This window comes from Denticeps clupeoides, chromosome 3, assembly GCF_900700375.1.
Source record: "Denticeps clupeoides chromosome 3, fDenClu1.1, whole genome shotgun sequence".
NCBI lineage: Eukaryota > Metazoa > Chordata > Actinopteri > Clupeiformes > Denticipitidae > Denticeps > Denticeps clupeoides.
In genome coordinates, this window is record NC_041709.1 from 32,200,785 (window position 1) to 32,214,024 (window position 13,240).

General features: G+C 47.8%; 2 protein-coding genes across 3 annotated transcripts; both read right to left on the reverse strand.

Moving 5' to 3' along the window:
• Positions 1-614: 614 nt before the first annotated feature.
• On the reverse strand, positions 615-5,098 carry LOC114785731 (cytochrome P450 3A30-like). Its single transcript, XM_028972273.1, has 13 exons — positions 4,875-5,098; positions 4,661-4,754; positions 3,625-3,677; positions 3,303-3,402; positions 3,011-3,124; positions 2,837-2,925; positions 2,602-2,750; positions 2,364-2,491; positions 2,208-2,283; positions 1,820-1,980; positions 1,500-1,726; positions 1,257-1,419; positions 615-1,115 (listed from the first exon to the last, which is right to left on the reverse strand). The coding sequence occupies exons 1-13, from the start codon at positions 4,940-4,942 to the stop codon at positions 1,032-1,034; spliced, it is 1,506 nt and encodes a 501-aa protein (XP_028828106.1). The 5' UTR covers positions 4,943-5,098; the 3' UTR covers positions 615-1,031.
• Positions 5,099-7,171: 2,073 nt separating this feature from the next.
• On the reverse strand, positions 7,172-10,774 carry gpank1 (G patch domain and ankyrin repeats 1). Of its 2 annotated transcripts, none has more exons than XM_028972421.1 (3): positions 10,637-10,774; positions 8,404-9,003; positions 7,172-7,756 (listed from the first exon to the last, which is right to left on the reverse strand). In XM_028972421.1, exons 2-3 carry the CDS (start codon positions 8,979-8,981, stop codon positions 7,300-7,302), a joined length of 1,035 nt encoding a protein of 344 aa, XP_028828254.1. In that variant the 5' UTR covers positions 8,982-9,003; positions 10,637-10,774; the 3' UTR covers positions 7,172-7,299. The 2 variants fall into 2 exon arrangements, with proteins under 2 accessions (XP_028828254.1, XP_028828255.1); XM_028972422.1 differs by lacking the exon at positions 10,637-10,774 and adding an exon at positions 10,460-10,622.
• Between the last annotated feature and the right edge of the window lie 2,466 nt (positions 10,775-13,240).

A 13,240-nucleotide genomic window follows, 5' to 3' on the forward strand; every position in this document is an offset into this window, starting at 1 on the left:
ATATGTAGGCTCTGTAAGACAGTAAGATAGAGGAGCGCCGATTTGTAAACTCCGGTACACGACACACTAGGCGACATATGTCATGAAGTCCAGGTTAAAAGCGTGAAGCCGGTGAAGTGGAGTCGTTCGTTGTATCAAAATGCATGTTCGCTATGTCGAAAACGTGCTCGTCTCCATGCTCGCTGCCCTCCGTTTGAAATCGCGCGTCATTGCTGCGTGTCTGTGAAGTGATTGTCACATGTGATACACAGCAGCACAGCACACAGTGCACACAGTGAAATTTGTCCTCTGCATTTAACCCATCACCCTGAGTGAGCAGTGGGCAGCCATGACAAGCGCCCGGGGAGCAGTGTGTGGGGACAGTGGCACCTCAGTGGCACCTTGGCGGATCGGGATTCGAACCGGCAACCTTCTGATTACGGGGCCGCTTCCTTAACCGCTAGGCCACTAACCGATTAACCGATTAGAGCTGCAGTGCACTTTTCTTTCTACAGGCGTATACAGATCATTAAATACCGACATAATCAACGTATTGTATGTTTATTTTTTTATTATGAATATATGGAAATATTGCTACTTTAGTCTAATGCAAGGAGAGATAATCATATATCAGTCTGACTTGAGCTTTTTTTGTGTGAGGTTTTTAATAACATTTTTCATTACCAATAGCATGCTTAATCATATAAAAAGGTACATGTAAATGAAGGATTTAAACATGGAAAATTGTCTAATGAATACTAATTTCTCATTAAACAATTCTGTTCTGATGTTGTAGTACCAACATCATATCACATACCTCACAATTCACTTCCAGACCATCTATATTTGGGTTTAGAAAATGAATTTAGTTATAGAATATAAAACATTTATATATTTGATTTCAGTAAGATTATACAACTTACAAATATTTAAAAAGCTACATAAAACTGGCACAAGAGTTTGGTTACACAAACTTCAATGCTGCATATAAAAATATGTCTGAAAAGAAACACTCAGGATCTGACGTGATTGTTATTGCAGACGTTGTCGGGCTATTCTGAATTCCGAGGGACCATCTTGAGTTTGACAGGATTTTTGGGTACCAGGAGGCCCTGAATATCCAGCTCCAGTGGAATCTGATCAGAAAAATACATAAAAGCAGCCATTAAAATATCATGCAGACAAGATTGTGTTCATTTTGTCATGCTTGAAACCTGCATCGCTGTAAAATAATCAGGTCTGGGTGGGATTTATAGGAATGAGTGGCTGTGGCTCACCTGCGTCTCCTCGCAGGTGACAAAACTATACCGCTGCAGCAGCTCAACAGCGGCCAGCTTAATAACTACCAGGGCGAAGCGCATGCCGATGCAGTTCCTGGGCCCGGCTCCAAATGGCATGTACACATACGGGTCGATGCTCTCTTTATTCTCCTTGCTGAACCTTTAGAAGACATGGACACAGGCTCACGATAAGCGTGGAATCCTAAAAACATGAAAGCAGGTTCCTTTGTTCCTCTCTACCTCTCAGGCTTGAAGCTCTCTGGGTCCGTCCAGAAGTCTGGGTCTCTGTGAAGGGCGTAGGTTGGCACCATGACGACCACTCCCTTGGGGATGGTGACCCCATGGATCTCCACCGTTTTCTTGCAGGCCCTCTCGAGACGTGCTGCGACAGGAAAGAGCCTGAGAGACTCATTCAGCACGCTGTCAAGATACTCCATCTTCATCAAGGCGTCGTACTGCACCGGGGCCTAAACAACAGTACAGAAAAAAAAGAATTACACAAATATGAAAGGAGACCATTTTCTAAAAAAAAAAAAAAAAAAAAAAGGTTGAGAGGTCACCTTGTTGGGAAAAACTTCATCAATCTCCTCCTGCAGTTTCTTCATCACGTCTGGATTGGTTGCCAGGTTGTAGAAGAGGAAGTTTAGGGTGCTGCTGGTGGTCTCATAGCCAGCGAAGATGAAGATCATCGACTGGGACAGAATCTCATGGTCGCTCAGTCCTGTGGGAAACACAAACGCACATATGCCGCACACTGAGTGACAGAAAAACACTCTACACACACAATGACGGGATTTAAATTAACAGATAAAATAAGAAAAAAACGTAGTGAACTTATCACCACAGAGGAAGCATAGTGAGAGTTCTGAAGCCTTCGTGGTCCTCGGCATGGCCTATGAAGTAGCTAGCTAGTCGCCATAAGGTGCCAGTTCTCCAGGCTTGGCCTACCTTTCACCACGCCATGGCCACCTTCTTTATCAGATCCTTGAGAGTCCACCATCAGTTGCAAAAAGTCCACCCGATTCTGCACGACAATCATTGCACATCAGTGATACATGAACGCGCCGAGCTTCATTCTGACCCTCAGCGCTCTGTCTCACGGACCTTGTGCGAGTTGACTTTCCTCTCGGACTTGATTTTCTGCAGAGCAGCATAAAAGAAATCAGTCACCGCGGTGGGGAAAAAGGAGACCTCCATTTTGCTGAGGACTGGGCCCAAAAACGGGAAGAAGGCTGGAGATGGACGAAAATGAGTTGAAGGGACTTAAGGCACAACAAAACAGGCACGCTTCGTCCCGACAGACAGCCCGTCAAAGGGCGTGATGGCGGTGAGGCGACGTTACCAATTAACAGAAACAGGGGGTTGAGGAAGTCAAACTTGAGCATCTTCTTGATGTTTGTGACAAACGGGTCCTTGGGGTTGTTGAGAGAGTCGATGTCGACGCTGAAAGCTGTGCTGGTCACCACGTCCATGCTGTAGGCACCGAAACACCTAAAAAAAAAAAAAAAGACATGAAATACATGAAGTAAAAAGCGGCCAATGAACTGATCCACATAACTCGGGAGGTTAAAACATACTCCTTCATGTCTATTGCCTTGCCCTTGTTTGCATCCCTCTCCATGCTTTTGACCAAATTCTGGGAGTGTGTCTTCATGATCCCAAACATCTGGCGGAACAAGGAGACAGGGAAACGTTACCATCTCCCACCGCTGCTGGCCACCATCGGTGCGGGATGGGAAATAAACGCGTGCCTCTTTCAGGCGGCCGCTGGTGAAGGACGGTGACAGGACGGCGCGGATTCGGCGCCAGTCGTCGTCCTCGGCGATGGACACCGCGTCATAGAGGGCGCCGTTCAGCTCAAAATTCTGATTGGAGGTAAAGAAACACTTGTTCCAAATAGCTGCTGTGGCTTCAACATTCGTAACCGTTCCTGCTCTCGGAGATGGTCACATTTGAATGACACATTTGAAGGACATTTGGATAGCTGGTAAATTGACGTGCACGACCACGCGCGTCACGGGATGTCAGAGAAAGCTGCCTGACCCTTCTGTTGGTGAAGAAGGAGTAGCACTCCTTGATGAGGACCGTTTTGATCATCGTCGGGTCCATAATGCTCAGCACAGCCTGGCGGCCGTCGTAAAACCTGGCGGAAGGACAGCACACGTGTGGATCTTATTTCAGCATGGCGTCCCGCACTCTAAAAATCTAATAAGACGGTCGTATCACATGTCCTCAGGATGAGTTGCCCTCTTAATCCGACCAAAGCGTCTACTCCGTCCTTCAAATTAGAGATGTACACCAAGCCAACAAGCTCAAGAGGAGCGTCAAAAGGAGAAAAAGAAAAACGGAAAGACTGGTTTCTTACCCCCATATCTTCCCGTACTTCTTGAAACAGGCTAGGTCAAAGTTGAAGAAACCCTGACGAAACAGGGCATTTGGAGAGACATGTTAACAATGCATGACCGTACACAACTATGTCAAGAATCACTAAGAAATGTAAAAAAAGTTTTTTTTCTGGATTATTTCAACCTGTCAATACGTCACTAAAAAAAAAAAAAAAAAACATACGGCATTATTTACATAAATCACTTCTTTGACTTTACATCGGTCGATAGTCTAGAAATCTACACAACTATTTTTCATGAATCATTTAGAAATGAAATAGTTTTTTCTGGATTATTTCAACCTGTGCCTGTCAAGTTTATTTAAGTTTATTTACAGTTTATCTACATAAATCACTTCTTTGACTTTACATCGGTCGATAGTCCAGAACGCTACACAACTATTTTTCATGAATCATTAAGAAAATAGTTGTTTTTTTTTCTGGATTATTTCAACCTGTGTCTGTCAAGAACTCTACAGAACTATTTGTCAAGTATCACTAAGAAATAATAAAAAAAAAAACTGGATTATTCAACCTGTGCCTGTCAATACGTCACATGCCTATACGGCATTTAAAAAAAGTTTATTTACAGTTTATTTCCATAAATCACTTCTTTGACTTTACATCGTTCGATAGTCCAGAACTCTACACAACTATTTTTCATGAATCATTAAGAAAAATTTTTTTTCTGGATTATTTCAACCTGTGCCTGTCAATACGTCACATGCCTATACGGCATTTAAAAAAAAGTTTATTTAGTTCATTTACATAAATCACTTCTTTGACATTGGTCGATAGTCCTGAACTCTATACAACTATTTTTCATGAATCATTAAGAAATAATAATAAAAAAAAGTTCTGGATTATTTCAACCTGTGCCTGCCAATACGTCACATGCCTAAAAAAAGTTGATTTACAGTTTATTTATATAAATCACTTCTTTGACTTTACATCGGTCGATAGTCCTGAACTTTATACAACTATTTTTTCATGAATCATTAAGCAACCCCTCACACACCTTTCTGTACTCAAGAAGGGTGCCCAGAAATGGCATGGGCCTCGGCCCGGGGATCCCCAACTTCTTGAAAAGTCCATAGGGCCAATAGCCGTACCTGCGACACACACGCCATCGCGAACGCGTTACAAAAATGAACGAAACACTGCGTGCAGTGAAGTGTTGATATTCCTCCACGCGTGATTACGTAACGCGTGGTTAAACGGCGATGGCTTACGAGACAAGAAGTCCTAAAAGACACAGGATCAGGGTCCAGGTCTCTGCCGACAGGTAAAAGAAACCCATCTCGCCAGATCCGCTTCTTCTTCTTCTTCTTCTACTTCTTCCTTGTCGCCTTGTCGCCGATTTAGCGTCGCTCGGCCGAGAACCGACTTTTAAAGCCTCCGGTCAATCATTACCGAGGCGCTGCGTGCGACGGAGGGCGACAGGAACCGCCCCCCCCCCACTCCCCTCTCTCTCTCTCTCTCTCTCTCTCTCTCTCTCTCACTTCCACTCGACCACGATGCCGGTGTCACGCTGTATTCTGCCACGGTCTGCTGGTATACAGTGTGCGGTACTACCTCGGTACTAATAACACCAGGAAATTACGCCACCCCTGTTATTTAAGCTATTATTAATCACTCGGGCACACAATTACACGTGTTATTAATACTGGGGTCCAGAGTTCTTGTATGCCAGTTTTAATAGGGAGAGGAGGGAGGGGGGGCATATATTCTGGGTACCAGGAAAGGTGACCACACGTCAGATAAAATAAGATGATAATTTATTAGTCCCACGAGTTGGAAATGTACATTGTCGGGACAGAAAATGACAGTACAAGAGCAGCAAAACATAAATATCATAGAAAACATGCCAACTATGTAATAGAAGAAGTTCACTATACAATAAATAGTCTGAGAAAAAAAGTGGTTGAGTATTCAAAGTATCTGTATATACATACAATATATTTGCGTGTGTGTGTGTGTTTGTGTGTGTGTATATACCATTCTCCATCCACTAAACTAGATATGTGACATATCTGGACATCACTCGGGTACACAATTACACGGGAATTACAGGAAACGGTCACTCGTAATATACTTTTACAAGTAGACCACCGCGTATCTACTCGGGCGACTTCAATCGTTTCGAATAGTATGTGTAAGAATGAAAGACATTAAAAAGGCAGAGAGCGCGTGTGAATGAGGAGCAGCCGCCTGACTGTGCGGCAGCGTGTGACGTCATGACGCGTAATCAGCGCGCGCGCGCCGCGGGAACCGAATTTCCCGCAACGCCGGCGTTGCGCCATATTCCGTGGCGGTTCTCGTTTCTCAGTCAGACTCACTTCCTTTCTGACAACATGTTTAAACTCGACGCGTTTTCACCAACCACGTAACACGGAAGATAAACGACCGACCCGAAATAACACGGAGAAAAGAACCAAAGGCGCGACAAACACGTCGTATCGCCGTTTAAAACACGCATGTGCGTGTCCACCGCCGCGCAGCACTTTCGTATCAGCTTTATGGAGCAGCGGGTTGGACCACACACGCGGATTCGGATGTGTATTTGCGCGGCCGACGTGCTTACGTAACGCACGCCCCGCCCCTTTCCAGGGTTTCTATCAAGGTCCTTACTTCAGCCGCAAATAACAAGAACAGAGGGCATCGAGAAGAAGAAGAACGATAAAGAGTTATGGCTGCGGCGGCCTCTCCTGTTATAAAGTCCGCTGGCGGTACTGCTGTAAGATTATCGGGCGCAGGCCTCGCCCAGTGTCATTATTCCCCCTTTTGTATTCTGTGAACAGCCACAACGACCTCTTATTCCGCACAAATGAGCATATAATCCATCTGAAAGGCTGCAGCCCTCGCCGTGAACAAAGGCGCTGAAAAACAATGGCCTACGTACTGACCCGGATAAACTGGTAACCCTCCGAAATTACATCCTTAAAATACAGTAAATACGATTTGTTTTGGTGAAATAATACGTTTGGGGCAGTGGTGGCCTAGCGGTTAAAGTGAAGTGATTGTCATTGTGAGACACTGCAGCACAGCACATGGTGACACAACGAAATTTGTCCTCTGCATTTAACCATCACCCTTGGTGAGCAGTGGGCGGCCATGACAGGCGCCCGGGGTGCAGTGGGTGGGGACGGTGCTTTGCTCAGTGGCACCTCAGGGCCGCTTCCTTAACCACTAGGCCACCGCTGTCCCATAAATCTTACAAAGCTTCCCTGAATCAAATCCGGACCACGGCGTTGAGAGTGCCGAATCCTACACTAGACCACCAGGGACCTTTTAAGGAAGCGGCCCCGTAATCACAATCCCGATCCGCCAAGATGCCACTGAGCAAAGCGCCGTCCCCACACACTGCTCCCCGGGCGCCTGTCATGGCTGCCCACTGCTCACCAAGGGTGATGAATTAAAAGCAGAGGACACATTTCACTGTGTCACCATGTGCTGTGCTGCTGTGTCACACAATGACAATCACTTCACTTTCAAGTTGTGACTGATTTGTGACAAATAATGACTGACGTGTGTCAAAACATGTTTTACTCAGATAACACCGACAAACATATGAACATTACAAAAAAACTAATAATAAATATATTTTGAATCAAGATACATTAATACAGTCGTTCTGGGTAGTTTGAGGAGAAAAGGTCAAAGGTCAATGTTAAAGGAGCTGCGGAAGTCTCGTTCCCAGTTCCTGTCCTTCTGCTCCTTTCGTTTCAGAGCCTTGGTGGTCAGGGTGCAGCCCCGTTCCGCTCGGCGTTCCGCTCGGCCCTTCGCCAGCCGCTGCACCGCTCGCGCGTCCCCTGCCGGGAAGTGCGTCACTTTGGCGCTGGGGGCGGCCCCGTAGCCGAGCCCCGCCTGGTCCCTCTTCAGCACGGTGCGCACCGGCTGCTTGCGCCCCTCTCCGCCGGGCCCCAGTCCGGACGCGGGATCCCAGCCGCTGCGCAGCATCATGCGGTATCCGGCGCTGGAGGGGGGCAGGCAGTACTGCGGTGCCGCCGGGGGGCGGGCCAGGCTGAACTGGTGCAGGGTGGAGCTGCGGTGGCACGCCTCGCTCTGGGTGTAGTGGCACTCGCACGCTGGGCACCACTGCCTGTCCGGCACGCTGGGCACACGGATGCAGAGCAATATGAAGTAATACGGGGTAAATATGAGCTTTAATAATTCCGTCGACATTAAAGGTCCCCTGACACGAAAATGTGACTCTGTGAGATTATTTGACATTAATACGAGGTCCCCGGGCCTGTCTATGGTCCTGCGGTGGCTAGAAATGGCGATGGGTGTAAAGAGTGTTTTGGTCGTTCTGCTTCACCATTCAGAGAGCGAAAGTTTAGGGATCTGGAATTTGTCCCCTTATGATGTCATAAGGGGAAAGGTTACCTCCCGTTTCTCATGCTTTTTCCGCTCAAATTTTTTTTTAGTTCTGTCACATGAAGAAGCGGTGGGTTCATTTTATATATTCTGGAAAAACCGCAGACACACAAACATTGTGGTTGGTGAGTGGTGTTGATGACGTTGTTTCCGCGAATGTCCCCTCAACTTCCTCATTGGCATTCAATGCTACAGACACCGAAACGGCGCGTCCTGGGACATCTCACTGTGGGACTGGATCAAAGTGGCTGTAATTCTGCACCACGGCAGAATTTTGGAAAGAGGCTTCAGATACAGGATTAGGGGACCGACAAGACCGACATAAAAAAATCCACGTCAGGGGACCTTTTAAAATAACGACAAAAGACCAACTTCACCAACCTGTGTGCGGCCCGAGACCCCGCGCTCTGCGAGGGGGATCCGTACTCCTCCAGCTCCCTCACCACGGCGTCATGTCCCGCCTGGTCCGCCAGGTCACGCGCGTCCCTTCCCTGGGTGTCGACCACGCCCACCCATGCAGCGCCGCGCCGCAGGAGGACCTTCACTGCGTCCAGGCGGCCCGCGTAGCTCGCGCACATCATCGCTGTCCAATAAAAGCCGTCCCTGAAGTTGACATCGACGTGGCCCTTACCGAGCAGGCCTTCCAGTGTCTTCACGTCTCCGTCCTGGGCGCAGCGGAGCAGTCTGTGGCTGTCCCGCTCGCACGTGACTGACTGCTGCGGGTCGGCAGGCCTCGGCCTCTGAAGGTTTCCGTGTTTTCGCCGCTTCCGTTTCTTCCTCGTCTCGTCCAGGCCCAGCTCCGGCGAAAGCCCCTCGTCCTCGGTAACGGTCAGGTAGAAATTCTTGGCCTCTTCTCCACTAAGGGCACGCGCGCGCTCCCTCTCCGCCTTCGTCTTCTCATCTTCGATCCAGCGCCTGTCGTCCTTCGTCGCTCGGGTGAAGAAGATCGATCGCTTCATTCTTCTTCTGGATTACGGAGACCTGGACAAGGACAATTTCATATTAAACCGGCATTCAAACAATGCCAAGCCCCACCTTCCTGATAAACATCAACGGAAACAACATCTATTTCTTATAGAGGCCAAAATCGAATACATGTCTCAATGGGCTTTGGGGCAGTGGTGGCCTAGCGGGTAAGGAGGCGGACCCGTAATCAGAAGGTTGTGGGTTCGAATCTCGTACAGCCAAGGTGCCACTGAGCAAAGCACCGTCCCCACACACTGCTCCCCGGGCGCCTGTCATGGCTGCCCACTGCTCACCAAGGGTGATGGGTTAAATGCAGCAAAAACATGGAATGAAACCATTCCGGTAGGCAGCAATGCACGGAGAAGGGATAAACTGGTTAAAAAAAAAAAAAAAAGGTAAACGAAGCAACCAGAGGAAGTTTTAATATTTCCAAGTACATACTTACAGTACAGGCCAAACATTTGAAAGCACCTTCTCATTCAATGTGTTTTCTTTATTCTCATGACCATTTACGTTGGTAGATTCTCACTGAAGGCATCAAAACTATGAATGAACTCATGTGGAGTTATGTACTTAACAAAAAGTGGAGTTCTGGCCTCCACAGTCACCGGACCTGAACCCAATCCAGATGGTTTGGGGTGAGCTGGACCAACAAGTGCTAAACACCTCTGGGAACTCGTTCAAGACTGTTGGAGAAGCATTTCAGGTGACGACCTCTTGAAGCTCATCGAGAGAATGCCAAGAGTGTGCAAAGCAGTAATCGGAGCAACGAAACTAGAATATAAAACATGTTTTCACTTATTTATATATATTTTATATATTATAACTCCACATGTGTTCATTCATAGTTTTGATGCCTTCAGTGAGAATCTACCAATGTAAATGGTCATGAAAATAAAGAAAACACAAACTTTTAGCCTGTACTGTATATGTAATGTACTGTTCATTAAACCCTGGTTCATAAAGGACACGAAGGCCTCCCCTGGAAAACGTCCAGCGCGTTTCTCCTGTTTGCATCATACAGTAGTGGATAAAACACCCAAACCAGCCAGTACTCGTCCGCTTCGACGTACACCATTACTTGACTCATTAGGAATGCTGGGCTTTATCGTGGCAGTTGCATAATCCAGTCTTTCGCAATCCACAATCTTTTGCCAGGATGTCAACATTTCCCATATCGTGAAGTACAGTAGAGCGGCAAAGTCCCCACGAGTTGTAATTATGAAGACGGGAACCACGGATAGAAGAAATGGGTAGTAGCCTAGTGGGTAACACACTCGCCTGTGAACCAGAAGACCCAGGTTCAAATCCCACTTATTACCATCGTGGCCCTGAGCAAAACACTGTCCCTGTAACTACTGATTGTAAGTCGCTCTGGATAAGGGCGTAAAATGCTGCTGTAAAAAAAATGTACCGGTGTCAAAAGTTAACGTGGACACCGTCACATGAGCTCTAATAAAGGAGGGTGCACCTCGAAGCGGGCCGCTGAGGAACAGCGCCGACCGCAGACGGACTCGGGTTCTGTCCGCCTAGAACGCGGCCTTCATACAACCCCTTTTATTTCGACCGCTTGTGCTGTGATCAGGCATTAAAACAACAACAAAAAAAAACACGTATTCAGCCGCGTTGTCTCGGTGTCGGATCTTACTGTACAAAGTTATTCTCTTTCAGACTCATTTTTCGTCCCAGGCGCTCAAGTAAACACGCAGAGCGAGAAGAGTGTCTACGAGCCTTCTTCGTCCTCGTTTTTACACGCGGGTGTAGAACCCGCCAGAACACGGCCGCCACCCAGCGGCCGGGAGGAGAACAGGCGGCCGGGGGCGTTACTCCCGTGGGAATAAAGAGAGGTTTACTGTCCGTACACCATGTATTGAAATTCTGTTTCACACAGATCCCCCCATAGTGCAGTCGTAAAAGAATATATATATATTTCACACACTCTAATCTAAACTATACTAACTAAAACTTAAATGCTGTACAGGCTGTAAAAGAAAATTGTAAAACTTTCTGTACACTGAACAAGGACAACCAGGACAACATCGTGTAGGATGCTTGTAAGAGGACATGCTGGATATTTCAAACCGGACACACAAGTCAAGACAAACGTGTGCAAAAAGAGCAGAGGCATGCAAAATGGGCAGGATGGTGGCCTAGCGGTTAAGGAAGCGGCCCCGTTATCAGAAGGTTGCCGGTTCGAATCCCGATCCGCCAAGGTGCCACTGAGGTGCCACTGAGCAAAGCACCGTCCCCACACACTGCTCCCCGGGCGCCTGTCATGGCTGCCCACTGCTCACTCAGGGTGATGGGTTAAATGCAGAGGACAAATTTCACTGTGTGCATCGTGTGCTGTGCTCCTGTGTATCACATGTGACAATCACTTCACTTTACTTTACTTTACTTGGATGTTAGGAAGTGTCATGAGGCTGAAAGTGTATTGTTGAGTTTATCAGATTTTTGGTGATGGCGGAGCATTGAGAGCTCTGACTGCTTGGGGAAAGAAGCTCTTGCAGTGTCTGGCAGTTCTGACGCTGCGGAACAGTCTGCCAGACGGTAGGAGGGGGAACAGGGCACGTGAGGGGTGGTGAGAGTCCTTCATAATGTTCCGAGCTTGACAGATGAGGTGTTAGTATCCTACAGAAGGGTGGTAGTAGCCTAGTGGGTGACACACTCGCATATTAACCTGAAGACCCAGGTTCAAACCCCACTTACTACCATCGTGTCCCTGAGCAAGACACTTAACCCTGAGTGTGTCCAGGGGGACTGACCCTTGTAACTACTGATTGTAAGTCGCTCTAGATAAGGGTGTCTGATAAATGCCATAAATGTACATTTAAATGTACCCTCGCTCCTGGAAGCCCGATGACGCAGTTCCCGTACCAGACAGCGATGTAGCAGCAGAGAACATCTCAATGGTCCCCCGGTAGAACGATGGGAGGATGGGAGGAGAGAGGTTGGCCTTCTTCAGCTTCCTGGGGAAGTGCAGACGTTGCTGGGCTTTCTTGGGGGTGGAGGTGGTGTTGAGGCTGGTGACAGAGGTCGTCTGTCATGTGCACACCCAGGAACTTCACGCTGCTGACGATCTCAACAGCAGATCCATCGATGTGCAGCGAGTATCATTTCACAGTGCAGTCAAGTCACTCTTTTTAGTCTTTTGTCACGCATTGCCGCCTCACACGCTTTACTCATCTCTACTCATTTACTCAGAAGCAGGTGGCCTTTATTTGCACAAACACCAGCAGGTGGAGCCAACAGACAACACCTAATACTTAAGTGAAAGTGACATGATTGTCATCGTGAAACACAGCAGCACAGCACACGGTGACACGGTGAAATGTGTCCTCTGTATTTAACCATCACCCTTGGTGAGCAGTGGGCAGCCATGACAGGTGCCCGGGGAGCAGCGTGTGGGGACGGCGCTGTGCTCGGTGGGCACCTTGGCAGATCAGGATTCGAACCGGCAACCTTCCACTTCCTCAACCGCTAGGCCACCACTGGCCAATGTGAGGTGCCCTATTATGACTATGTAAAGAGCGATTTGGTCATTCTGCTTGACCGTTCAGAGAGTCGCAGCTCAGATCTGGAATTTAGCCCCTTATTACATCATAAGAGGACAGGTTGCCTCCCATTTCTCCCGCTTTGTCCGCCCAGAGAATTTCCCACCTCTACCCTAAATCACGCGAAGCGTCGCAGTTGTTCAGTGATTGGATGCAAAAATAAGCCCTTTTTTTTTTTTTAGTCCAGTCGCAGAACTTAACTTTTCTTTATAGGGGACCTTTAAGATCAACTGAAAGGGGGAATGCTGCACTTCTTACCCCCTGATGTCCCGACTTCCCACACACATCAAATGTAAGTTCCCCTTATTTACATAACCCAACTCACATAGAACACCCACGTAAAAACCACGGTCTTCTGGATGCCTGGCTGATACCTGGCTGGGTGCCGACGCCCAGGCCTGTTTCCGACCCTTTCGCTGCAGCACATTGGCTCTGCTCAAGCTGAGCGTGTTCCAGCATCTCGAGCACATCGGCGCTGTCCACCGCACAGGAGTGACACTGTGCAGCTTCACAGGGACAACTGTCCCCGGCAACGCTGCAAATCAAAACCGTACTCCTGGAGAGCCTCTATCCATCATGCAAGTATGCCTTCTAGGTAACACACTCGCCTGTGAACCAAAAGACCCAGGTCCAAACCCCACTTACTACCATCGTGTCCCTGAGCGAGACACTCAACCCTGAGTGTCTCCAGGGGGGGA

Bases quoted from the DNA above. Each gene is read 5' to 3' on its own strand.
- LOC114785731 (XM_028972273.1), bottom strand. From the start codon at position 4,942: ATGGGTTTCTTTTACCTGTCGGCAGAGACCTGGACCCTGATCCTGTGT. The intron at 4,755-4,874 runs GTAAGCCATCGC...TGTGTGTCGCAG, and splicing joins CTTTTAGGACTTCTTGTCTC to GTACGGCTATTGGCCCTATG. The intron at 1,116-1,256 runs GTGAGCCACAGC...TTTTCTGATCAG, and splicing joins TCACCTGCGAGGAGACGCAG to ATTCCACTGGAGCTGGATAT.
- gpank1 (XM_028972421.1), bottom strand. From the start codon at position 8,981: ATGAAGCGATCGATCTTCTTCACCCGAGCGACGAAGGACGACAGGCGC. The intron at 7,757-8,403 runs GTTGGTGAAGTT...CCGTGTGCCCAG, and splicing joins GGGTCTCGGGCCGCACACAG to CGTGCCGGACAGGCAGTGGT.